Here is a 25,293-nt window from a genome sequence, read left to right as displayed (position 1 = left end):
TTGGACCACATTGAGACCCACATGAGAACCAATGCTCGGATTCAGCCAATCAAGCCCATGTTGGTAACATAACCATAGAGCCCATCAGGCTTCCTCCCACGACGCCTAACCTCTGGTTGGACTCTTGTTGCTTCTCCAATTGAAGCTCCTCCACCCGTGGGGCTCATTAGCCACCAAGTCAAAGACAACAAGACGACATCATCATTGGACATGGGCGGGTAAACAAATAACTGGGTCACCAGGGAAATTTGGTCAGATGGATGGACGCGGTCTTGAGGGAAAAAATAATGGTCCAGTTTCAGGTTGGAAATATTTTTCCAAAGCGAGGAGACTACAGGACACACACAACTTGAGAACATTATCTGAAGGAAAAAATACCCCCCCTAATAAGTGTAGTTGATGTCTGAAGGAGTCATTCGCAATTACAAACTGCAAATACATATATTAGTTGGTTGTAAACTCCCTAAACTCATGTCGTTTCACTATTACAGTGATGTCAGGTCAAAAATAGACTTGCCTTTATTGAATTTTATATTGTGAATATAACATGCAGAAATATTCAACACAAACTTACAAGTGACACAAATGTCACTCTTTTAAATCAGCCCTCAGTGGCTCAATGTTTTACGTTTTTCAAATGGCTCAATGTCTTTTTTTATGTTTTTCATTTGGTTATAAAACTTGTGATCAAAGTTGTGGTGTGATCCTAAAAATGTAACGTTAAAAGATCCGACAACTAACATTGCAAAAATTCATTGAGTAATTCATAAATATATTACAGTAACGCATTACCCCCATTGTTGGTTGATACCAGAAGGTGGCAGTAGTGAGTGCGGAAAGAAATTTGGACTTCTGTCACATCAGCTGGACGGAACTCAGCAGCACGTGCCAAACTTCCAGCCACTTGATGCGTTGCAGGTTCCTAAGTTGATGTTCCAAGCCCAGCTGGACGTTGTCATCCAAGTTCATGTTGAAAGTCTTGTTGCCACATTGAATGACAATCTGGATGGTGAAGAAGACAGCTGGGTCAGTAAGCATACTTCAGTTAGTCAACATTTTCTACAGGTTAACCCTGGAAATATAGCATTTAGGATTCTTTTGAGGTCGAAACGGATCTCCACATTAATTTGATTGATGACCTTGAAGTTGAGTCCGGGTCCAAACTGGTGGGCTTGCGAAACGTTCACGGTCTGTTGGGCAGTGTTTTTGTCCGCTTGGGAGTTGAGCACAATGCTTTTGTTTCCAAAGTGGAAATTCAGTTGAAGGGCAGTCACGTTGTCTTCCTTGCCCAGAAGCAGCTTGACGATGAGCCTGCAATGCACTATTGCAATTATTGCCTTCTTTGGGTTTAAAAAAAAAAGTTATTACCTCTCTGCAGTGGAATTGGCCTGTCCTCTGATGACAACACTGCGATTCACACCGAGACCGTCGTTGAATGCAGCTCGGATCGAACCATTCTGTGCCCACGCAATTGAGAAAATGCATGCAGCTCAACTTTGACTTTGCTCATTTTGTTTGCTGTTTTGAATAGTTTCAAAAGATGGGTAAAAATGCTCTTTATGCATTCGCAGCACAAACAACTTACCGGGTTGGCCAACACGCCAAGCAGGCACGAGCATGTGGGGTCATCTGAGGCACACGATGTGGACTGATTGATTGACATTTTGCAAATCTCCGGTGCCCAAATGGTTAGCGGCACGGCGGTGGTATTCAGTTTGGTTTGAAGAGTAGTGTAGCCAGGACCAGAGGAGGAAGCACAAGGACGACAGGTAGGACGAGGGGAGGTAGTGTTGGACAAAGGTTGGGTGGATGTTTGCAAGGCAGGAGAAGCAGTAGGAGAAGTAGTAGTAGTAGTAGTAACAGTAGTAGTAGTATTACGACATGGAGGAGGACAAAGGCACACGTCTGCAGGGACACAATTCATGTGAAAGCAGAGTGCACATTTAGAGGACATCATGCACACCTTAATTTCTGGCCTAAACAAATGAATACCTTGAATACACTTCTACATGCTTTTCAATTATGAACATTAGAATCTTTGCGGTGGCACAAACACTATTTCTCCGATACACATTCCTGAGTTGTTAATGAATTGCATGCAGCCATAATCATCAAAGTGTGGACAAACCCAGGGTCATCTTGCAGATGTAATATTTCTTGCTCTCACAGCTATGAATTTTCCATTTACTCGTTCTAGCATCCATCGCAATGCATTGCGGGAACTTCGTGTCGTTGCGTGCCGGAAAGGTATTCCAGTGCCTGATACAAAACAAGGCAAAGAAGTCTTGAGTTTGCTTTTTACCACCAGAGTCGTCATCTTCAATACCAGTAAAGTGAACAGGAGGACAAATTCAACCTATTCAATGATGCAAGCAATGTCGTGCTCTCTTCTGACTAGAAGGACACTTACTCGGGATAGTAAATACTTCCGTCGCTCCATTTCCATTGATCAGTCTTGTTCTTACGGGATAAACCGATCCAGAGATCCTCATATGGATATTCTGACTCCGTAAACTCCTGCAACAGGAATAAACAGATATAACGATAGAGAAGATTTTCAGAGTGTATGTTCGGATCAGTAAGAGGAGTCACCATTTCTTTGATGTGCCAAATGCTAGCCAGATGGCCACTCGCTCCTTTACAGCCATTTTCAGCCGCTTTCCAGGTCTCAATGTACTCGTACTTTCTAAAACAATTGTTCTTGTGGTTCTTCCAGGCGTATGGACAGTAGGTGTACGCTATGACAACACCAAACAACAATGATGACAGGTTAATAAATCCCTTTACATCTAAAGGAAATATTTACTCACCGTTGCAGGTCCAACACAGGACAAGAATGAGTAGCAGTGTCGCGACAACTAACAGGCTCATGTTCGAGGCGGCCGGCGCCTACCCAGACGGCAACAAAACAACAGCAGCACACAACCGAAGATCAAGCGGATCAAGTGCGTGATTACTGCCAGCTCCTCCTGTCGTACAAACATGCCATGTCAGAAGACTCAAAGAAATTATGCTCTTTTTGTGCTTTGAATGCTTTGTGTATACGTGCAATGACATTTGAGAGCCTCAATCAAGCAAGTGTTTTATGATGAAAAAAAAGCTTACAAATGATGTCTGCTGAACGTGACACAACAAAGCAAACAGTAAAAAAAAACACAAAAAAAAAGGAAGCCATGCACTAAACTAAAACAATCCCTAAATCCACTAATAAAATAAAGCTCAAAATGGATGGCAACTAATTCAATAAAATGATCAAAATAAAAAAATGCAGACATCTGCAAGTCAATTTTAATTATGTTCACTGGTTAATCTTCTAGATTTTTAGTTATCTACTCTATTTGCATCAAGTCTATTTTTCTTTTTTACACAGTACAATATACATTAAAGATATTAAAGTGAGACAAGATACAGCCATTCATTAGAAATAAGTCTAAATGTGTTAGTCAATTATTTAACTTTGCTATCAACGTCCAATATTTATAGTATATCGAATTTGTAAATATAGTAGCTCCTGTTTTGAAAACATCGTTGGACTTTCATTTAAAACACTTAGCAACAAACACACTCGTTTCAGCCACTTTTTAAAATTATTTTCTTACAACAAAACAATTACATTAAGCCAAACTCGCAAAGTGGCAATTATATGTATATATAATTGTCAAAATAAACGCTCTCATAAATCAGCATGAAAAGCACACTGTAAATCCTAAAATCAATCTCTCACGAAAAGCAGAGGGCGAATAAACAAACGCACGCTATTAAAATCTATTTGACTTTTTTGTTTTTTGAAAACGTGCACAATTTTTTTTTTCACGCAATATTGGTTTGTTTGCTGATCAACAACACTAAACCTCCCACGGTCCTTCGCTAGAGGGCGTTACGGACCGCTCTCAAATGACGTCATCATTACGTTACAGGTAAAGCGACGACGACAAAGTCGCGCTTGGTTTAAGCACTCAAAGAGAATCTTATCGCCTTCTTTTTTGTTTGCATCAGATAAATACGCAACTTATGTGGTGAATCAAAAACATTAGCTACATTACAACTGCAACGACGAAAGAGGTAAGTTACAACTGTGGACCTAAGTTATCATGTTAGCAACGTTACTTGTCGTACTTGTCGGCCCGCTGGTTTAAGCGTGGTAGCTAGCACAATGCTAGCATGATCATATTTAGCGTGATTATGCTCGATTATGTTCGATCTCAAATATGCCACACTGTAGTGTAGAAATACTCCAAATCGGGGATTAGGAGTGATGATTGCAGGCAGGCATGCTCCCGATTTTAAATCTCAATGCCCTCGTGCACTCTACCTGATGCTCACGTTTGCAAAAACAGGTCCGATCTACAGAAAATGTCGTTTCGTGTATTGGGTCGCTTTAAGTGTACGTTGTAAACAACACAAGTTGAAGTTGACATTCAACTATTTGACATGCCTGCTAGTTACATTCTGTTAGGAATTCCTAGTGAAGTGGGAGAAATCGTGGAATGCTAGATGGTGAAGCTCCTGTCGGCTCCTACATTCATTAGCTGAACAGTCCCCCTCCCTTGAATGTAGCAACGCCTTTGAAACCAGAGCAACCTCAACATTCAAAAGGGGAGACAAAACAAAGTGTTGGAGAATGAAACGCTTTCTGTTAGTTCTCCTAGCGAGTCAAACAAATACTTGATGTCTTCTTTTTGTTTCAATGTTTAGTTAATGTCTGTTCCCGCTTGGTTGCAGCTAGAAAATGTTTGCAAGGACCACAGCAAAGTACGTGGAGGAAAAGGACCGTAGTCCTCCACGACTGAACGATCTTTGGCTGCAGCCTTATGTTGTGTTGCACAGACTAGGTTAGTACACGTCTATTTTCTATTATGAATCTCTTCCAGTGTTTATTTTTACTAGATTTCTGTCAAACTCCTGTGTGATAGGCAGCTTGAAAAAGTCCTTGTATAGGTGTGACCAGTTTTTCTTCAACTGTAACTTTCATTGTTAATATGCGTTTGTGTTGTTTTGCAGATCTCAGTGATGCTATTCGTCCTGAACAGCAGGAGCAAGAGCGCATTCGCGTTAAAAAGGAAGATGTGGGCAAAGAGGTCCACCACTTGGATGAACAAATGGAGCAGACATTTATTTGCAGTATAAAAGAGGAAGAGCCAGAGCTGCCTTGTATTAAAGAGGAGAGAGAAGACTCCTGTGACATTAAAGAGGAGGGAGAAGACTCCTATGACATTAAAAAGGAGGAAGAAGAGGAGGAGATCTGCAGGGTGCCATTGACTGGTGTACCTGTGACGAGTTTAGATGAGGGTCAACATGAAATGAGCAAAGGGGCGGCGCCTCCAAGCTGCAGCTCAAATCAACAAATGACCAGAGAAGGTAATGGAGACCACTGTGGCGGATCACAAGCAGCTCCACCATCAGAGAGTCATGACGTGTTGTCACATATTCCTGCTGCTGCTGATGATGAGTCTCAAAACAAACACAGCCAATGTTCTCAGTATGGGAAATGTGCTAATAACAGTGTTTTGAAGCAACACATGAGAATAGACACAAGAAAGAAAAGGTTTTCCTGCTCAGATTGTGGCCAAATATTCTCTTACAAGGGAATCTTAGAAAGTCATACAAGAATCCACACTGGTGAGAAACCTTTTTCCTGCTCCTTTTGTGGCAAAAGATTCTATCATAGGGGACATTTAAACGCGCACACAAGAATCCACACTGGTGAGAAACCTTTTTCATGCTCAATTTGTGGCCAAAAATTCTCTCAAAAGGGACATTTAAACACGCACACAAGAATCCATACTGGTGAGAAACGTTTTTCCTGCTCCTTTTGTGGCAAAAGATTCTATCATAGGGGACATTTAAACATGCACACAAGAATTCACACTGGTGAGAAACCTTTTTCATGCTCAGTTTGTGGCCAAAGATTCTCTCAGAGGGTAAATTTGAAAAGTCATACAAGACTCCACACCGGTGAGAAACCTTGTTCATGCTCAGTTTGTGGCCAAAAATTCTCTCAGAAGGGAACCTTAAAAAGTCATACAAGAATCCACACTGGTGAGAAACCTTTTTCATGCTCAATTTGTGGCCAAAAATTCTCTCGGAGGGGACATTTAAACAAGCACACAAAAATCCATACTGGCGAGAAACCTTTTTCATGCTCAGTTTGTGGCAAAACATTTTGTACGAAAGGAACTTTAACACGTCATACAAGAATTCACACCGGTGAGAAACCTTTTTCCTGCTCAGTTTGTTGCCAAAAATTTTCTGAGAAGGGACATTTAAAAATGCACACAATAATCCATACTGGCGAGAAACCTTTTTCATGCTCAGTTTGTGGCAAAACATTTTGTACGAAAGGAACTTTAAGACTTCATACAAGAATTCACACTGGTGAGAAACCTTTTTCCTGCTCAGTTTGTTGCCAAAAATTCTCTCAGAAGGGACATTTAAAAATGCACATAAGAACCCACACTGGTGAGAAAGCTTTTTCCTGCTCGGTTTGTGGCCAAAGATTCTCTCACAGGGGACATTTAAATATGCACACAAGAACCCACACTGGTGAGAAACCTTATTCATGCTCAGTTTGTGGCAAACTGTTCTCTGACAAGGGAAACTTAAAAACGCACACAATAATCCACACTGGTGAGAAACCTTTTTCATGCTCAGTTTGTGGCAAAAGATTTTCTGTGAAGAGATATCTAACACTTCATACAAGAATTCACACTGGTGAGAAACCTTTTTCATGCTCAGTTTGTGGCAGAAAATTCACTCAGAAAGGATACTTAAAAAGTCATACAAGAATTCACACCCGGTTGCCTGCTCAGTCACCTGCCAAAGAGTCTATTGAGAATTCCGAGTGTGTTGGGGAGATGAGCTATGATCCGTGAAGTTTTCACCTTCTATTTGAGCGGACTTCATGAGTTTTTGCATCGATGATAATTCCATTCTATGTACCTTTTGATTGGGATGCTGAGCTCCTTTACCACTGTTCGTATTTTGGTTGTAATGAATTTGAAAATAAAGTTAAACGCCCTCAGGATGATAATACTTTTGTATTTTTCATTGTACTGGATGTTTATTTCATTTTTAGTTGTGGTTTTTAACTTGAATTCATTTTAATTCATATTTAGGGCAAGTTGCTTAGTTTTTATCAGTGTTTAGGGTTTTGTTTTGCCCCCAGATTTACCAAGACTTGTTAAGAAGAAAAATCAGAAGCAAGCAAGACACTTTTTTTTTTCTTTCTTGCGCTTGTGTGTAGATTTAGCCCTGCTCTCTGCTAACCAATCAAAAAGGGGCATGATACAATATAGCCGAGGCGAAATGAGACAACTACAGGGAGAAATAGAAAGTTGCGATGCACAATGATCTAAAGGACCGTAGTCGTCGACAACTGGAAGATCTGTGGTTGCAGCCTTATGAGCTGGTTAATACTTTTAGTAGAATTCTTTCAAAATCATGTGTGATAGGCAGATTGAAGAAGTCCTTGTATAGGTTTTACCAGTTTCTCTTCAACTGTAACTTTGTTAATATGCATTTGTCTTGTTTTGCAGACCTCAGTGAACAGCAGGAGCAAGAGCGCATTCACATTAAAAAGGAAGATGTGGGCAAAGAGGTCCACCACTTGAATGAACAAATGGAGCAGACATTTCTTTGCGCTATAAAAGAGGAGAAAGAGCCAGAGCTGCCTTGTATTAAAGAGGAGAGAGAAGACTCCTGCGACATTAAAGAGGAGGGAGAAGACTCCTGTGACATTAAAAAGGAGGAAGAAGAGGAGGCTATCTGCAATGTGCCATCGACTGGTGTACCTGTGACGAGTTCAGATGAGCGACAACATAAAATGAGCAAAGGGGCGGAGAAACCTTTTTCCTGCTCAGTTTGTGGCCAACGATTCTCTCATAAAGGACATTTAAACACGCACACAAGAATCCACACTGGCGAGAAACCTTTTTCATGCTCAGTTTGTGGCAAAAGAGTCTCTCATAGGGGACATTTAACCATTCACACAAGAACCCACACTGGCGAGAAACCTTATTCATGCTCCATTTGTGGCAAAATATTCTCTGCCAATGGAAACTTAAAAAAGCACACAAGAATCCACACTGGTGAGAAACCTTTTTCATGCTCAATTTGTGGCAAAAGATTTCCTGCGAAGAGATCTCTAACAAGTCATACAAGAACCCACACTGGTGAGAAACCTTTTCCATGCTCAGTTTGTGGCAAAAGATTCAATGACAAGGAATACTTAAAAAAGCACACAAGAATCCACACTGGTGAGAAGCCTTTTTCATGCCCAGTTTGTGGCAAAAGATTTTCTGTGAAGGGATATCTCCCACTTCATATAAGACTTCACGCTGGTGAAAAACCTTTTTCATGCTCAGTTTGTGGCAAAAAATTCTCTCTGAAGGGAACCTTAAAAAGTCATACAAGACTCCACACCCGGTTGCCTTCTCAGTCACCTGCCAAAGAGTCTATTGAGAATTCCTAGTGTGTTGGGGAGATGAGCTATGATCCGTGAGGTTTTCACCTTCTGTTTGAGTGGACTTCATGAGTTTTTGCATCGATGATAATTCAATTCGAAGTACCTTTTGATTGGGATGCTGAGGTCCTTTCCTTCACCACTGTTCTGATTTTGGTTGTAATGAATTTGAAAATAAAGTTAACCGGCCTGGGGATGATAATAGTTTTGTATTTTTCATTATAATTGGTGTTTGTTTTGATTTTAGTTGTGGTTTTTAAGATTCAAGGGTTTTTATTCGCCATGTTTGAGCGTGCCAAACAAGGAATTTGACTTCGGTAAATCACAGCCTCTGTTCAACATTTAGGTGACTTGAATTTTAATTCATATTCAGGGCAAGTTGCTTAGTTTTTATCAGTGTTTATCAGTACAGGCAATTACGTGAGTGGAGTTCGCCTCCAACTTTGCTGGTCAACAACACTAAACGTCCCACGGTCCTTCGCTAGAGGGCGTCAGGGACCTCTCAAATGACGTCATCATTACGTCGCGGGTAAAGCGACGACTACAAAGTTACGCTTGGTAGAAGCTTGTTGCCTTCTATTTGTCTGCATGAGACAAACACGCAACGTATGTGGCATTAGCTGCATTACAACTGCAACGACGAAAGAGGTAAGTTACAACTGTGGACCTAAGTTATCATGTTAGCAACGTTACTTGTCGTACTGCTTGGTTACAGAACAGAAGTGGGGCCCGCTGCTTTAAGCGTGGTAGCTTAAATGCTAACATGATCATATTTACCGTGATTATGCCCGACGAATGTGCGATCTCAAATATGCCACACTGTAGTGTGGAAATACTCCAAATCGGGGATTAGCAGTGATGATTGCAGGCAGGCATGCTTCCGATTTTAAATCTCAATGCCCTCGTGCACTCTACCTGATGCTCACGTTTGCAAAAATAGGTCCGATCTACAGAAAATGTAGTTTCGTGTATTGGGTCGCTTTAAGTGTACGTTGTAAGCAACACAAGTTGAAGTTGACATTCAACTATTTGACATGCCATTAGTTGAACAGTCCCCCTCCCTTGAATGTAGCAACGCCTTTGAAACCAGAGCAACCTCAACATTCAAAAGGGGAGACAAAACAAAGTGTTGGAGAATAAAACGCTCTCTGTTAGTTCTCCTAGCGAGTCAAACAAATACTTGATGTCTTCTTTTTGTTTCAGTGTGTCAGTTAATGTCTGTTCCCGCTTGGTTGCAGCTACAAAATGTTTGCAAGGACCACAGCAAAGTACGTGGAGGAAAAGGACCGTAGTCCTCCACGACTGGAAGATCTTTGGCTGCAGCCTTATCTTGTGTTGCACAGACTAGGTTAGTACACGTCTATTTTCTATTATGAATCCTCTTCCAGTGTTTATTTTTAGTAGAATTCTATCAAAATCATGTGTGATAGGCAGCTTGAAAAAGTCCTTGTATAGGTTTGACCAGTTTTTCTTCAAATGTCACTTTCATTGTTAATATGCGTTTGTGTTGTTTTGCAGATCTCAGTGAAGCTATTCGTCCTGAACGGCAGGAGCAAGAGCGCATTCGCGTTAAAAAGGAAGATGTGGGCAAAGAGGTCCACCAGTTGAATGAACAAACGGAGCAGACATTTCTTTGCACTATAAAAGAGGAAGAGCCAGAGCTGCCTTGTAATAAAGAGGAGAGAGAAGACTCCTGTGACATTAAAGAGGAGGGAGAAGACTCCTATGACATTAAAAAGGAGGAAGAAGAGGAGGAGATCTGCAAGATGCTATTGACTGGTGTTCCTGTGAAGAGTTTAGATGAGCCACAATATGAGGTGAGCAAAGGGGCGGAGCCTCCAAGTTGCAGCTCAAGTCAACAAATGACCAGAGAAGGTGATGGAGACCACTGTGGAGGATCAGAAGCACCTCCACCATCAGATAGTGATGACGTGTCACCACATATTCCTGCTGCTGATGATGATGAGTCTCAAAACAGTAGTTTGAAACAACACATGAGAATGCACATAAGAAAGAAAATCTTTTCCTGCTCGGATTGTGGCCAAATATTCTCTCGGGGGGAACATTTGAAAAGGCATACAAGAATCCACACTGGTGAGAAACCTTTTTCATGCTCAGTTTGTGGCAAAAGATTTTCCATGAAGGGAAATCTAACAATTCATACAAGAACCCACACTGGTGAGAAACCTTTTGCATGCTCAGTTTGTGGCCAAGTATTTTCTCAGAAGGCAACTCTAACAATTCATACAAGAACCCACACTGGTGAGAAACCTTTTTCATGCTCAATTTGTGGCCAAAAATTCTCTCAAAGGGGACATTTAAACACGCACACAAGAATCCATACTGGCGAGAAACCTTTTTCATGCTCAGTATGTGGCCAACTATTCTCTTACAAGAGGAACTTAAAAAAGCACACAAGAATCCACACTGGTGAGAAGCCTTTTTCATGCCCAGTTTGTGGCAAAAGATTTTCTGCGAAGGGAAGTCTAACACTTCATACAAGAACCCACACTGGTGAGAAACCATTTTCATGCTCAGTTTGTGGCCAAAGATTTTCAATGAGAGCAAGTCTCAATAGGCACACAATAAATCACACTGATGCGCAACCTTTTTCATGCTCAGTTTGTGGCAAAAAATTCTCTCAGGCGGGATATTTAAAAATTCATACAAGAATGCACACTGGTGAGAAAGCTTTTTCATGCTCAGTTTGTGGCCAAAAATTCTATGACAAAGGACAGTTAAAAAGTCATACAAGACATCACACTGGTGAAAAACCTTTTCCGTGCTCAATTTGTGACCAAAGATTTTCTCAGAGAGGACGTCTCAATAAGCACACAAGAAATCACACTAGTGAGAAACCTTTTTCATGCTCAGTTTGTGGCAAAAGTTTTTTTGTGAAGGGAAGTCTAACAATTCATACAAGAACCCACACTGGCGAGAAACCTTTTTCCTGCTCCTTTTGTGGCAAAAGATTCTATCATAGGGGACATTTAAACACGCACACAAGAATCCACGCTGGTGAGAAACCTTTTTCCTGCTCCTTTTGTGGCAAAAGATTCTATCATAGGGGACATTTAAACATGCACTCAAGAATCCACGCTGATGAGAAACCTTTTTCATGCTCAGTTTGTGGCCAAAAATTCTCTGACAAGTTACATTTAAAAAGTCATACAAGAAATCATGCTGGAGAGAAACCTTTTGCATGCTCAGTTTGTGGCCAAAAATTCTCTCAGAAGGGACATTTAAAAATGCACACAAGAACCCACACTGGCGAGAAACCTTTTTCCTGCTCAGTTTGTGGCCTAAGATTGTATCATAGGGGACATTTAAACGCGCACACAAAAACCCACACTGGTGAGAAGCCTTTTTCATGCCTAGTTTGTGGCAAAAGATTTTCCATGAAGGGAAATCTAACAATTCATACAAGAACCCACACTGGTGAGAAACCTTTTTCATGCTCAGTTTGTGGCAGAAAATTCTCTCTGAAGTTAAGCTTAAACCGTCATACAAGAATTCACACCCGGTTGCCTGCTCAGTCACCTGCCAAAGAGTCTATTGGGAATTCCGAGTGTGTTGGGGAGATGAGCTATGATCCGTGAGATAAGCTATGATCCGTGAGGTTGTCACCTTCTATTTGAACGGACTCCATGAGTTTTTGCATCAATGATAATTCTATGTACGTTTTGATTGGGATGCTGAGCTCCTTTACCACTTTTCGCATTTTCGTCGTAATGAATTTGAAAATATAGTTAACCGCCCTCGGGATGATAACTTTTTTTTCCATTATACTTGATGTTTAATTTATTTTTAGTTGTGTTTTTTAACTTTAGTTTTCATTCATATTCAGTTGTGTAGTTTTATTAGTGTTTAGGGTTTTTCTTTAGTCACGAGGTTGATGACACTTAACACTTTTCTTGTTTACTACTCATTGAGCTTTCTTTTGATTTTTTTAAGGCCTAGAACATTGTCGCAGTGCTGAGCTTGGAAATAGTTCCTATTATGAGCTGCTGGCTTCCATTAAAACACAGTGTGCCTGAAGATATAGATGTGAGTAGCCATCCAGCAAAATGGCTAGTCATCCTGTTGAGTTACTCAGTTCCAGCCACATTTTTTTTAATTGTCTTTCAACAAACATTAAGTCAAAGTGACAATTGTATATTAAGAAAAAAGTCTAAATAAAAGATCTCTAACAAACTATCTGGTCTATCCAGTGTAGTTCTATTAAATCATTCATTCGTTTGGTTATAAAACTTGTGATCAAACCTGAGGTGTGGTCCTAAAAATGTAACATGACAAGATTCAACGACTAACATTGCAGAAATTCATTCATCATACATTAATTACAGCAATGGTCTCCAACCTTAGAATAATTTTCGCGGACCGGTTATATAAAAATACAATGAAATAAAATGATACAACTGGCATAAAAACAAATATAAACCACATAAAAAGAAAACTCACCATTACGTTGAATTATTGGGAGCATCGAGTTTGTTTCTCAGAAACGAGCCGGTCCCATCTAGGCGTAAGGTTTGTCTTTTAATGCAGGATTCTTGGTCTCCATGTGCCCAAGCAGTTTTGAAGGCTTCATTGCCTCGTTAGCTAGCCTGACTCTAGCGATAAATCCATATTTTAAGTAGGACTCCAGAAATGTTTTTTTTAAACGAAGCTTTCCTTTTCTTATAAGTGGTAACCTCTTCTTCTTCAGTCTCCTCATTGGGCTTTTTTTTCCCTTTCGGAAAAAGCTTTCCAAACTTCTGTATCTTGCTCATTTTTGTTTGCCTCGCGGGCTCGACTGGGGTGACATGTCACGTGACAGAGACAAGCATCTTGTGTCAAGAGACACAGCGACGATTGCCAACTTCTTTATATTTTTCAAAATAAATTATCATTTTTGCTAGCTTTGTGGGCTTGACTGGGAAAACATGTCACGTAACCGGGACGAGCGTCTTGACCAGAATGAATTGATCGTCGATAAAAATGTTATTTTATTTTTTTCCTGTGCGGCTTGGCGGCCCCGGTACCCGTGGTTAGGGACACCTGGATTAAACCCATCGCTGGTGGCTACCAGAAGATGGCAGTAATGAGTGCTGAAAGAAAAAAAATAAAGGTAGAATTGCAACAATTGATGCTGATATGCAAAAGTAGTGAGTTACAGTATATCGAATTTGTAAATAATTTAGCTCCTGTTGTGAAAACATCCTTGGACTTTCATTTAAAACACTTGGAAACAAACACTCATTTCAGCCACATGTTTAATTTTTTTTACAACAAAATGATTACATAAAGCCAAACTCGAGACGTGGCAATTATATATATATGTATATAAAAAAAAAAAAGTCAAAATAAAAGCTCTCACAAATCCGCATGAAAAGCACATTGTAAATCCTAAAATCCATCTCTCACCAAAAGCAGAGAGCGAATAAGCAACAAACAAAAGGACAACTGCAGATCGGAACGTTTTTTTACTGAAAAATTTTTGCACCAACTGCATCACAACAACTTGAGACCCAAAGCTCTTCAGTTGGCGTGTTGAACGGTGGAAAAGCACAGCTTGAGGGTGTACGGGTACGGGCCGGCTGGAACAAGGAAAAAGTTGGGAGTCAGCTGCTAGTATTAGAGGTTGGCAAACATGTCAAAACTAAATTCTTTTTAAATGGATCTTCCTCATAATTTGAGAGAACCTGTACTTGGTTAAACAGCCATCCATTATCTGTACCGCTTGCCCCCCACGGGGCTGTCATCGGGCAGTAAGGCGGGGGACACGAACAACCATCCGCACTCACATCTACGGGCATGTTTTTAAAATGTGGGAGGAAACCGGAGGGCCCGGGGAAAACCCACGCAGGTACGGGGAAAACATGCAAACTCCACAAAGGGAGGGGCGGAGGTGGAATCAAACCCGCACCCTCCTAACTATGAGGCGGACGTGCTAACCAGTGTGTCACCGTGCCACCCTTCGTGTGGAAAAAGAGGTTGACTACATACTTGCGTTCTTCATCTGGTAGTGATTCATCAAGGCGAGAGCTTCCATGGCATCATTGATGGATTCCCATTCCAGCAAGCCTGAAGCACTGCGGTCGCTCGAAGGAGCGCCGCCTGGTGGGCAAAAACAGAAATGAGAGGGGGAAATACAATACTAAAAAGATCTGTTTAGATTGTTAGATATGTTTCTGATTACATTATCATTTGCTCTGTATTTTTTTAATCGAATTTATTCACCACAAATGATTTTTGTTTCTATATATGCCAGCGGTGTAGTGACAGGCAGAAAAATTAAATGTACTTCCACTGGATGGCAAAAGGTACAAATAACCCTTGTACCCAATTGTTGCCAATTATCCAATATGACATGTCCCTGCAAATATATCTTTGTGCTCAATGCAGATCATTATTTTGGTATTCATACCTATTTCTTGTTTGGGGCTTGTGTGTCAAGATTGCATTGGGAGCATTGCATTAGCGCTAGGTGCTAATCTAAACAACCACGATAACATCTTACTCTTGCCTGTGAACATTTTGACGTTGATGGGGCACTTGACGCCGATGTCCTCACAGATCTGTAATGGAAAAAAGTTAGATAAATCCAACGGAATTCCTCAACAAGGTAGTTGTGTTGTTTCGGCCCTCACCTGGGAGAATATCTCTGGAGTAACATCGGGCTGGGCGTTGAAGAAGTGCAGCACGTTGCTGGGGTGCTGGATGCGGTTCTTGGCCGCCTGCTCGGGTGACGTGAAGCGGTTGTTCCTGGAGCCGTGGAAGTCCTTGAAGCTGCTGGAGCCGTCCTCCAGCTCGTAGCACTGGCCCGGCACGATGGCCTGCTGCTTGGAAACGCTGCGCCCAAGGAATCATAGGGAGGTCACACGGGATGTTGTACCCGACGGGAACGATGCAATTGCTTTACGCCGACAAGCGAGTGTCCACTCACCACACGTTGAGCTTCTGCGCAAACAAGAAGTTGCTGTTGAGGTGCGTGATGGCACGGTCCACGGCGTAGCAGTCGCCCATCTCTACCATGGCAGCGCCTGGTTTACTCTTCATAAACTTCACCTGTGAAGTTACATTCAGGGTCTCATTAGATCATTTGTTCTACACATTTCTTATGGATTCTAAATGTGTACTGACCCGCTCTACGTTGCCATACAAACAGAATATGTTGAAAACACGGTCGGCGTTCATCTTGACGGGGTCCAGTCCATACACCATGACCACCGGTGAGTCTGCGTGGGCACCATACTCGCCAGGGGGAGGGGGCGGGGGTCCATAGCTGGGTCCATAGTTTCTGCTGCTGCGGCCTCTCATTGGAGGTCCCATGCGGCGGTTCTCATAGGGCGAAGAACCGTAGCTCTCGTCGTATCCATGGTAACCACCACCTGTTGGTAACGCAGTGAGCTGCTTAGAGACTTAGCCATTGCGACTGATCAACAATTGTATTTTAATTGTCTTACTATACTCTGGCGGGTGGTCACCCAGCAGGGCGGGCTGGCGCTGACGCTTGTTGGGGTTGGCACTCATGTCGTCTAAGGAGAAACAAATAAATATTACGGCTTGGGGTAGCCCAAGGGGGAGAACTTAATGCACACCAACAAAAACAAACGCACAATGACACTTGCACAATATGAGCAGTGTTATCAAAAACAATAATGAATAAAAAACAAAAAAAGAGGACATGCCTTTGGCAAATATAGCCCTTGATGATCAAGAATTCCCTATCTCAGGAAAACGGGCCACTATTTATTCCGCCCACTCTATTCCGGGGTGCACCAATGCGTGTGTCACAGGACACAACAGAGACCCCCGTTGCGTAAGTAATTTATATTTTTTAAACTGTCCACTTTAAAATAAGGATGGTAGACGTAGCCTTTATTGCGGAGGGGGCACACAGATTGGTAGAAGTACCTAGGGGTGAGTTCAAACTGTCAATCAAGGGCAAGACAAATACTAGTACTTCGGAGAAAGGAAACACACCTGCGTTGCTCCCATTGCCATCCACGTCACCATCTGCACGGGTAAACAATAATCACACACATTCAGAGAGGAGGCCATGTTACATGGTCACAATGTTAGCACAGAGGGTGGGAGAGGGAGCGGGCTTCACTTAAAAACTGGCAGTAAAGTGTGGCGACAGCCTGGGTGAGGCCTTCCCTTCCAGGACCTCGGCTACAAGCTTGACACGTGGCGTCAAGAGAAAGGGGAGTCTCAACACTGAATTGCTGGCAGTCCAGAGAGTGTAAAAAAAAGTGAGGTGTGGCCATGTTGGGTGCTGAGGAGGCTTCTGGTGTTACTTACTGCATGCGCACACACAGAGGAAGGAAGGCTGCGGTGGCTTCACCACTCCATTACTCATTTCATCGCACACCCATAGCCTCTTTTGCGGAGGGAGATAGATACAACTGGCCACCTCGGCGCCTTAACCAGCACCGCCCGGTCCCACTTTCAGGCAGGTCCGCCTTTTGGTTCCCTTTTTGGAACAGTCCGCTTAAGGGATTGGCCAGCCCCCGAGGCAACGCGGCCTCACACGGGCGGGAGGACTTAGCCAGCTTCTAGACTCTGAAAGATGGGAGACAAAGCATCGATACAAGGAGGAATGTAGAGAAGGGTAAGGCTGAGTCAGCGGAAATGGGCCTGCGTGTTCTGTTCTGGTGCTGGTGTTGTCAGCAGTGTCTTCATCAGTCGGAGCTCCGTGCTTGGATCAGTTGCGGTGTGTGGTGCTGTTGGCGCATCAGTGTGGCCTTTTTGTTTGTTTTTGTGTTGTCCTCACTGGTATCAGGCTCCATTTTGGGGTGGTGGTGGTGGTGGTGGTGATGATGATGATTGAAGGTGGTGGTGGAGGGTGCGGTGTTGAAGCTTTTGGAGCGCCTCGGTGTGTCTGGGACCAAGCGTAGCTCGGCACCTTCTAGACGTGTGCGCTGTTGTGGCGCTCTGGGGTGGAGCGGCAAGTGATGGTAAATAAAGTCCTACACAGTCTTGATTGAGGGGGTGTGAGAGGGGCTATGTCCTCTGTGGCGGCAGTGATGTCAGCGTGTGTCTGCCACTCCCCTTCTGTAACTTTCGCGCATTTGTGCCCGTGTATAATAGTCGGGATCAGTTGTGTTTCCAGAAAAGGACTCAAGGGAGGGGGGAAAAAAAATGTTAAAGATCGAAGTGCACATTTGACAAGCTGCGGCTGTGTGCACAAGAATGCAAAGTGCCTCGTAGAGATTAAATATATAAATAACGCCATGAATTTGAAATAGTAAGACCTCTCAAGACCATCCATACAAATTTTGTTTTTGCTTCTTTTTACTCATGCACACACGCTCAAAGGATTTTTGTCATAAACAGCAATGCTTTGTTCAATCAAGGGAGCAAACTGCCTCCGTCTGGTTTTATGCCGAACCACAGAAATCAGATTTTCCAAATTTACTGTTAAAGTTGAAATTTCATGAATTGGGACAATTTTATAAACAACTTAGAATTGTGTTAAAAGGTCTGCAAAAGATTAATCAATCATAAAAGCAGGTATTGACTACATTTTTTTTTAAGAGCACTTCAACAACACCTACTATACAATTTAATGTTTATGTTGAGGTTTTGTTACTTGGGAGGTTATACTTAAACCACTGAAGCAGCAGACATTGTTCAGGTTGGCCAAACAGAACAAACGATGTCAAAACACCGGTTGCAAATTACACATTATCGCAGTTTCCGCGACAAATCAGCATTCCTGACATTCCCGCCACACAGCCGCAAGCTAATTGTGGTTTTATACTCAAGTGATATCACAGCAGTGTTTTGAGTTGAGGATGTAGATGTTGTGTGCCCACATCACGCGGGAACTACTTGTGTGACACATGGCGGCGTTGACATTGTGATACAAGTCATTTGTGTTTATACTAAGCAAGTTTTTGAAAAAGAGTTTGTGTAAAGTGTTACCTGGTCCACCCAAATTGGGATTAGTGTAGTCCCAAGTGTCCTGATCATTCTTGAACACATTCAACCGGGTGGGCTGAGGGAACAAAACGCGATGGCACGTTATGCAAAGCAATTTTTTAAGGACGTATTATTTGAGTGTACGAGTCCAGCGGGTGTACCTTGGCGTATTCGATCTTCAGCGTGCAGCATCCAGAGTAGATGTCGGCTCCGTTGAGAGATGCTTTGGCTCGCTGGGCGCTTTGCACAGAGTCAAATGTGACATCGAAGTTAAGATATCAAGCCCTCATGAAAGTGTAACGCCATTGCACAAGACTGCCTCAGCCCCCCCCCCTCTCTCTCTCTCTTTGAAAGGATATTCCACCATGGCTTGCACACCGTTCTTCCTAAAGATGACAATTCTGTGGACCGGGCCACAGTTGTTACAAATGGTGTAGAGTACCTCCTGTAGAGAAAAAGATATGTGCTATAGGGCGAGCAGAGGTTATGCCAAATCTTTTATTTTGACTCACTCACCGTTGTGATGGGGTAGATGGGGTTCATGATGGTGAGCAACAGTATGTTGTTGACACTCCTCGAGTCGTCAGAGTCACCAGGCCTAGAGATCTTCTGGCTGGTGGAGTAGTTGATGAAGGCCTGGTGGTTGGCGATGTACACCTGGTTGTCAGCGGCATAGGTCACCGCCGTGGATGAGCCGTTCATGTCCTCGTACTCCACCAGTGCCTGACGCTTCTTGGGCATCAGCACTACATAGCTTGTAAAATGAGAGGAGTAAAAAGATATTTTGTAATTGTTTCAGTATCAGGGTCCGATTAGTACACAAAACTTAAGAAGGAAGTTTCTTCACCTGATGGCTCCAAACTCTTGCAGAGCCTCCGTTAGGTCTGATTCTGTAACACCATCAACCAGACCTCGTACATGCACCACTACAGACGGAAGAGTCTTGTGGGGATCTTCGTAGCCCTATTGCAGAAATGGAAAGTTATCTTTATCTGTTTTTGCTTTTCATCCGATGTTTTGAATAACTTCATGTTAAAACAGGGGGGCGTCTAATCTAGCCATGATGATGTTTGATTGAATTGTAGCTGGGTTATATTACTAAGCAGTAGTGGGGCAAACTCTATAAACGAAATACATACTGTACGGTGAAATGAGGTAAGAGCTGTATTAAATGTAAAGAGTGGCACTTGCACAGAAACAAATGTAGCAAATCATGTAAATATAGTTTAAGTAGTTACATGTTAGCATAACGGATAGCTAAAGCTTACGTAGCTACCCGCGGAGAACAAAGCAGTTTCTGGTAGGCCTAGCGGGTCAAAATGCCCGAAATGCCGCCATTTCGACATACATATAACGACCGACTAAGCTATGAGGTGCACATTAACAGTTTTCCTTGCCATATGGAATTTTTGAGTATACGTTAATAATAGCCGGAAGCAAAAATACAAATAATTTAAGACAGTAAAGCAAAACTGCGTTCGTATTTTTGCAGCTAGCAAGCTCGCATTGCTCACGTGGTGTGAGCAATCCGAATCTCACGAAGATCCAAATGCTCACCGTTGACATTCCGTCAGTTTTCTGCCTTTTGGTCGCTCTACCATCCTCACTATAATATCGACCCGCAGGTGCTGACATGTTTTCGTGGTTTAAAAAGGTTGGTGGCTAATGGTCAAAGCTACGAAGTGGACGATCAACTCCGGGGTTTCTATTTCCGGCCTTTGTCCCTCCCACATTGGCATGTCTGATAGGCGGACACTGCGTTCAATCGATTACGTCATTCAAGCCGTATCCAATAGAATGTCAATATTCCAAAGCGAGACGTCTCCTCTGTAGTTTTATTAGTGTGGTGAAAAGTGCATGTTTATCCAATTTGCAACAAATCGCGACAGCTCAAGTCCAGCATCATGATACAATAATAATTTTTCTGATGAAAACATAATGGTGGTCAGTTATCTAGTTAATATGTGTTGAAAAACAAATAGCCATGGAGTTATGTTGGAGAGATTTATTTAAAAATGAAACTGCCAATGAGTTAATAGAAACAACTGTTCAAGCAGCCCTTCCTCTCCCAAAATCAAATTCAAAATTATAATACACAGGACAAAATAAAAAGCCAAAAGCATGAAATCTATTTTGCGCATAAACGTTTTAAGTTGAGGGGGCAGTGCAGCACAGAAAACGTTATTCATGAAAAACAGCAGGTCGTGATTATCTGCCTCGTGAATGGTTGGTTCAATGTTAGACACTAAACCCTCAAAGTCTTCAAATTAGTTAAAAGTCCACTCCAATGTTTAGCTTGAAACAAAATAAAGACATTAAAGACAAGAGGATATTGACCTCTGAACCTGCACATTGTCTATAGAAATGAAACAACCTGACATGGAAAATGTGGCGGGCTGTTGTAAAACGGACGGAGTAGCTTTGTTCTTCACTCAGTTGCCGGCCGGTGTTGGACTTCGGTTTTGACTTGCTGAACGGGAACGACTGAAACAGAAAAACAGAGGAGTCAGTTCGCTGTAGGGGAGACTCAAAGGTCGAAGACAACCGCCGCCCTCACACGACAACACACTCACTCCACTGTCATTTGAACAACTTGTCAGGAGTAACTTGCTGGGTTACATGTCATGGCCCAGGTCTAAAATGAGAAATGAATAATGGCATCCTTGGTGCTAAGTAAAACCGATCTATCACCTCACTACTAAAAAAAGTGGGTGACATCTTGTGCTCTCGGGACAAAATTGCAGCAATACCCTTCACCGGCTAACTAGAGTCCTTGATGGGAAAGGGTAAGAATAGGACAACCTGTCTGGTTGGCCTTCAGCACTTCTGGCTTCAGATGAACGTTTCTGCCCATGTAACACATGCGCTCCTCCGAGAAAACACACACACACACTCACAGCACTCACGCGAGCATGCTCATTCTTAACTTTATACATGGTCGCCACCCATGTCCCCACTGTACATCAAGTCTGTGGATTTGCTTTGACCATAAAATAGAGCTTGTCATGTGAGGAATGGGGGGGTAGATAGAGAGGATGGGGTGGGGGAGTAGGGGGTTGTCGTTACCTTTGGAGACACTGGCAGAAACAACAAGTACAGAGAAGCGAAGGATGAAAGCACTGAAGGACGGATGACTACGCTCTTGTAGACTGATCTCTGGTCAGCTCGCTCTCATTTTCAGAAGCTAAGACAGAGGCCGCAGAGCTCTGGTAGGTAGGTAGTAGTAGTAGGGGGTCTGGTAGGTAGGTAATGGATTTTAAATGGTCGAACTCTGAATTGTTCGTGTCGGCGCTCTGGTAGATCTGCCGGCTGGCTGGCGGCCTTGGGTGACTCTAGGAGAACAGTCGTAAGAGTGCACGGGCTGATCTCGTCTGAGCGTGTGCGTCGGTCGGCCAGACGGTCACCCATTCACTGTGCGGGGGGAGGTTCTCGCTGTCTAACGCCAGGCGAAGGCTGATCTCAGGTCAGCGCTTAGTCACCCTCCCGCAGGATGTACACACCGCCAGCTGGCAGACCCTGGGCCTGGGATCAGCTGTAGTGTCAGCGCAGTGCGCAGCTCCCAGCACACACTTCAAAGAAAATATGAAAAATAAACAAAACTGTGCGGCAAAGATGCTCAAATCTAGCTGCAGCTCTGCATTTAAATTTATTCAGCCACACTAGGGCCGGGATTCCCCCCCAATTGAAAGCATGTATAACATTTAAATTAACCAAAATTCATTTAGCGAAGCACGAGAACAACAGTTGACACGCTCTTTGATCATCTTTACGTTTTCGGCCCTACACCTTGCACAAGCCCCGGGTTGCGGTTCTCTATTCCTCTGCCACGCCAACATGGCTGACAGCAGAGGTGGAAGATTCAGATGAGTTCGGGCTGACGGTTCAGGGTCCACTGGTCGCTTGTATCGGCGTGGACGACGATGGCGATTCGGAAGGAAGATCTGGTCTGGTCAACGCACTTGCCTGAAGCTGAGACTAGCAGCGCGAATGACCTCCTAGAACTCAACTGCTGTGACTCCAGCTGCGATATGACGGAATCATCTAGAACCACCTTGTGCTCCTTCCTGCCAAGTGTTACTTGCCGGACTGGGCGGGACTAAATGTTACTAGGTGGGCCTATGTGCAAGAACAAGAAATTGGTCGCTTACCTGTTCCTCTTGTGATTGGCCGAGGGTGATCGAGAGCGAGAACGGGAAGCGGAGCGCCCTCTTGGTGCGGATCTGGACCGAGAACGAGACCTGGAGCGACTGGAAAGAAAAAGACACACATTTTACTTCACAAAATCCAGTGCCAAAATTTAAAGACAAAAATTAGCTCAAGTGGCACACAAAAATTTGTACTCAGGGCCACAATTTATTTTTAAATTAGACGGACCCGGTCATTCAAAGCTTGCAGAAAATTTTAAAAATATATATATACACATGAATTTGCCTATACAATGCAGATCATGCAACCACCTCACAAGAGGACAAGCAGACTGTGTGACTTTGGCAGTCAAATCAAGATCTATGTCCCAAATTTGAGAGCATACCTTCTTATCGGAGTCCTGGACTTGGAGCGGGCCGGGGAGCCAGACCTGATGTAGCAAAGACAAGAAGTTGAATAATCACAGCTGTGGTGGGAGCACACAAATTTTGATGTGGTCAGGGCAGCCCACAGTCTTTCTTACCTGCTTCTGCGCCTTGAGTAGGATGGAGAGCGGCGACGGCTCCTGGAAATAAGGAGGGGGGGACTCGCATGAGGCTCACTTCAAAATAAAATGGTAAAAAGTAAAAGTATCTTTATCTCTCAGCGCACTGTAAATACCCAACTCTGCCTCTTAAGCAAGCCAAAAAGACCCATTCAGGTAAAAATAATCAAGTAGTTAGGATTAGTATGAGGATTCTAAGGTCACATAAACCCATCTTACCTGCTGCGGCTATGGCTGCGAGAGTGAGAACGAGATCGGTAGCGACGTCCACGAGAACGGGACCTGGATCGTGACCGAGAGCGGGAACGAGACCTGCTGTGGGGGGACAATGTTTGGGTTAACAATGTTTAGAGGGAGCTCTACAGGAGCTTCAACCTGTCACACATTGCCATTACCTGCTACGACGGCCTCCTCCTCGCTTGCTGAAGCGGTAGCAGTCATAGGCGTAATGGCCGCGGTCCCCACACTGGTAGCAGCGGTCGTTCGGGTCGAATTGGCGCCGGCTGGGGCGTCCACGGCCCTTTCTGGACATGCCCGTTGACATCTCAACACGTACCCGTGAGCCGCACAGGAGCCTGTGGACAACAATAGGCCCATTAAGACACAATTCAACTTAGTATGTTGATGACTGAAACGATAAAGTCAAAGTGGAGCAACAACTGATTCCCACCAGGTTTGATGGCTTAAACACACCCATAGCTGATTTTCACAATCAACCAGATAATATTCATATCGTACATCGTGATCAGCCCTGCAATTAATTCTATGCTCTTAAACACATGTTCACGGGACTTATGTTATGGAAAAATATACTCACTTTCCATCCATGCCTTTCACGGCATCCTCAGCATCTCTTGGGTCCTCAAACTCAACAAAAGCAAACCCCGGTGGGTTCCTGGCCACCCAGACGGTCCTCAGTGGACCGTAGTAGCTGAAGGCCCGCTCCAACTCCCCCTTGGCAGCACCATTGCCCAGGTCACCCACATAGACTTTGCAGTCAGTGGCCCGTGACGAACTACGGGATGACGAATAGTAGGACGACATTTGGCTGCAGGTAGGGAAGGAAATGATACAATAACAGCTATTAACACAAAGTCACATATCACTACATACAGCATGCAACAGATGTATGTTTTTAGGGGCTGCTGGAACAGATTAAAGACGGAGCTATTTAGTTTAAATATGGATATATTAAGTCATATGTTTAGTCCCACAATGAATTAAAATGTTAAAATGTTACTACTTTATTAGAAAGGATTTGCAAACTGTAAACAAAAACGTAACCGAACACGTTCTGACGCCATGAGCATGCTACCATTTAAGTAGCGCTATTTTGGCTGGTGACTAGATCTGACTATAAATAAAATGATACTTTGGATATACGGTCTTTTTTTTTAAAAAAAAAAAAAGATATGCTTTTACAGACTATGTTTAGCTAATTTTATGTTAATTCAGTCTAAATGTCCGATAGCCCGCGCTTGCGACGATACGACTCGCGTGCGTTAATGGCGGACGAACCGTGGTCATTCATCACGGTGTTAATTTAGTTAATGGCGAAATAGTGAACAATGAATCCACTGCAGTCCACAATTTCTATAAGTATGTCTTAATAATGCGGAAAATTAATATTTGATAAAATATTTTTGGCGTGGAATCGCGCGCGGGTAGTAGGCCTCACGCTCAGCCTGCCCCACAACAATGGCGACCGCGCGCGTTTAGTACCTTCTTCCGCAGTTAAGTCGACGATCTCCGATTCACCTTCGAACCGTATTAGTTTCACCCAGCCTGGGGAAGGCTCCTTTTTTCTTCCAACCTCCGGGGTCGGTCGCTTGCGCACGACGAATGATTCGCAAGAAAAAGAGACACTGAATTCCGCTAACAGACTTCACGCATGGCTCCGGCAGAGGGTGAGCGAGGTGAGTGCTACAACATACGGGTTAACTGGGAGGCAAAATCCAGGATTAGTTACGTCACTTCCGCAGTTGCGTACTGATATGATGACGTACTTCCTGATTCCACACGCAGAATAAATAGTAACAAAATATATATAAATTAATATTTTATATGAATATTCTAATTATACTATTAGTTTAATGGCACATCTACAGATCTCGATACACAAATCAATAAACTATTTTTTTACAATATGAAAATGAAGTCAAGGAAAAAGATTAGAACCATCAGATGCTCCGTAAATATGAAGGCAAATAAAACTGATTTTTTGGGGGTA

The 25,293-nt window shown here is 43.1% G+C and overlaps 4 protein-coding genes across 19 annotated transcripts; 1 reads left to right on the top strand and 3 right to left on the bottom strand.

Moving 5' to 3' along the window:
• Window positions 1-496: 496 nt before the first annotated feature.
• Window positions 497-13,272, bottom strand: LOC125971884 (galectin-4-like). Of its 4 annotated transcripts, XM_049725009.2 has the most exons (9): window positions 12,923-13,272; window positions 2,811-2,969; window positions 2,593-2,738; window positions 2,411-2,517; window positions 2,129-2,259; window positions 1,586-1,905; window positions 1,369-1,457; window positions 1,140-1,311; window positions 497-1,002 (listed from the first exon to the last, which is right to left on the bottom strand). In XM_049725009.2, exons 2-9 carry the CDS (start codon window positions 2,869-2,871, stop codon window positions 856-858), a joined length of 1,173 nt encoding a protein of 390 aa, XP_049580966.1. In that variant the 5' UTR covers window positions 2,872-2,969; window positions 12,923-13,272; the 3' UTR covers window positions 497-855. The 4 variants fall into 4 exon arrangements, with proteins under 4 accessions (XP_049580966.1, XP_049580965.1, XP_049580968.1 ...); XM_049725008.2 differs by lacking the exon at window positions 12,923-13,272 and having other exon boundaries at window positions 2,811-3,130; XM_049725011.2 differs by lacking the exon at window positions 12,923-13,272 and having other exon boundaries at window positions 1,586-1,629; window positions 2,811-3,130.
• On the top strand, window positions 3,890-12,658 carry LOC125971873 (oocyte zinc finger protein XlCOF6). Of its 9 annotated transcripts, XM_068651398.1 has the most exons (5): window positions 3,898-4,062; window positions 4,723-4,832; window positions 5,002-5,619; window positions 7,536-8,509; window positions 12,089-12,658. In XM_068651398.1, the coding sequence occupies exons 2-4, from the start codon at window positions 4,730-4,732 to the stop codon at window positions 8,468-8,470; spliced, it is 1,656 nt and encodes a 551-aa protein (XP_068507499.1). In that variant the 5' UTR covers window positions 3,898-4,062; window positions 4,723-4,729; the 3' UTR covers window positions 8,471-8,509; window positions 12,089-12,658. The 9 variants fall into 9 exon arrangements, with proteins under 9 accessions (XP_049580921.1, XP_068507499.1, XP_049580924.1 ...); XM_049724967.2 differs by lacking the exon at window positions 12,089-12,658 and having other exon boundaries at window positions 5,002-5,358; window positions 7,536-8,665; XM_049724964.2 differs by lacking the exons at window positions 7,536-8,509; window positions 12,089-12,658 and having other exon boundaries at window positions 3,890-4,062; window positions 5,002-7,032.
• A 426-nt stretch (window positions 13,273-13,698) lies between the features above and the next one.
• On the bottom strand, window positions 13,699-20,108 carry LOC125971879 (heterogeneous nuclear ribonucleoprotein L). Of its 2 annotated transcripts, XM_049724972.2 has the most exons (14): window positions 19,931-20,107; window positions 19,221-19,336; window positions 18,890-19,127; window positions 18,733-18,818; window positions 18,535-18,631; window positions 18,377-18,449; window positions 16,430-16,462; window positions 15,910-15,981; window positions 15,587-15,834; window positions 15,390-15,511; window positions 15,094-15,295; window positions 14,964-15,021; window positions 14,450-14,560; window positions 13,699-14,040 (listed from the first exon to the last, which is right to left on the bottom strand). In XM_049724972.2, the coding sequence occupies exons 1-14, from the start codon at window positions 20,006-20,008 to the stop codon at window positions 13,982-13,984; spliced, it is 1,593 nt and encodes a 530-aa protein (XP_049580929.1). In that variant the 5' UTR covers window positions 20,009-20,107; the 3' UTR covers window positions 13,699-13,981. The 2 variants fall into 2 exon arrangements, with proteins under 2 accessions (XP_049580929.1, XP_049580930.1); XM_049724973.1 differs by lacking the exon at window positions 16,430-16,462 and having other exon boundaries at window positions 19,931-20,108.
• Window positions 20,109-20,363: 255 nt separating this feature from the next.
• Window positions 20,364-25,019, bottom strand: srsf7a (serine and arginine rich splicing factor 7a). 4 transcript variants are annotated; one of them, XM_049725019.2, is made up of 8 exons: window positions 24,786-25,019; window positions 23,881-24,111; window positions 23,459-23,638; window positions 23,283-23,375; window positions 23,043-23,084; window positions 22,905-22,949; window positions 22,522-22,620; window positions 20,364-21,942 (listed from the first exon to the last, which is right to left on the bottom strand). In XM_049725019.2, exons 2-8 carry the CDS (start codon window positions 24,105-24,107, stop codon window positions 21,849-21,851), a joined length of 780 nt encoding a protein of 259 aa, XP_049580976.1. In that variant the 5' UTR covers window positions 24,108-24,111; window positions 24,786-25,019; the 3' UTR covers window positions 20,364-21,848. The 4 variants fall into 4 exon arrangements, with proteins under 4 accessions (XP_049580976.1, XP_049580974.1, XP_049580978.1 ...); XM_049725017.2 differs by having other exon boundaries at window positions 23,283-23,378; window positions 24,786-25,018; XM_049725021.2 differs by having other exon boundaries at window positions 20,364-20,857; window positions 24,786-25,018.
• Window positions 25,020-25,293: the final 274 nt, after the last annotated feature.

The sequence above is a fragment of the Syngnathus scovelli genome, chromosome 7 (genome assembly GCF_024217435.2).
Source record: "Syngnathus scovelli strain Florida chromosome 7, RoL_Ssco_1.2, whole genome shotgun sequence".
In the NCBI taxonomy this organism is placed as follows: domain Eukaryota; kingdom Metazoa; phylum Chordata; class Actinopteri; order Syngnathiformes; family Syngnathidae; genus Syngnathus; species Syngnathus scovelli.
Note: the sequence above shows the minus strand (reverse complement) of the source record. Positions and strands in the feature narration are given on the sequence as shown.

Bases quoted from the DNA above. Each gene is read 5' to 3' on its own strand.
- LOC125971884 (XM_049725009.2), bottom strand. From the start codon at position 2,871: ATGAGCCTGTTAGTTGTCGCGACACTGCTACTCATTCTTGTCCTGTGT. The intron at 1,906-2,128 runs GTTTGTCCACAC...GTGTCCCTGCAG, and splicing joins CATCTGCAAGATGACCCTGG to ACGTGTGCCTTTGTCCTCCT. The intron at 1,003-1,139 runs GTCATCAATCAA...TTCACCATCCAG, and splicing joins GACCCGGACTCAACTTCAAG to ATTGTCATTCAATGTGGCAA.
- LOC125971873 (XM_049724956.2), top strand. From the start codon at position 9,707: ATGTTTGCAAGGACCACAGCAAAGTACGTGGAGGAAAAGGACCGTAGT. The intron at 9,810-9,979 runs GTTAGTACACGT...GTTGTTTTGCAG, and splicing joins TCTTGTGTTGCACAGACTAG to ATCTCAGTGAAGCTATTCGT.
- LOC125971879 (XM_049724972.2), bottom strand. From the start codon at position 20,008: ATGTCAGCACCTGCGGGTCGATATTATAGTGAGGATGGTAGAGCGACC. The intron at 19,128-19,220 runs GTGAAGAAACTT...TCATTTTACAAG, and splicing joins CAAGAGTTTGGAGCCATCAG to CTATGTAGTGCTGATGCCCA. The intron at 18,450-18,534 runs GTACACCCGCTG...TTGTTCCCTCAG, and splicing joins TGAAGATCGAATACGCCAAG to CCCACCCGGTTGAATGTGTT.
- srsf7a (XM_049725017.2), bottom strand. From the start codon at position 24,107: ATGTCGTCCTACTATTCGTCATCCCGTAGTTCGTCACGGGCCACTGAC. The intron at 22,950-23,042 runs GTAAGAAAGACT...TTGCTACATCAG, and splicing joins TACTCAAGGCGCAGAAGCAG to GTCTGGCTCCCCGGCCCGCT. The intron at 21,943-22,521 runs GTAAGCGACCAA...TTTTCTTTGAAG, and splicing joins GCCAATCACAAGAGGAACAG to TGTGTGCTGGGAGCTGCGCA.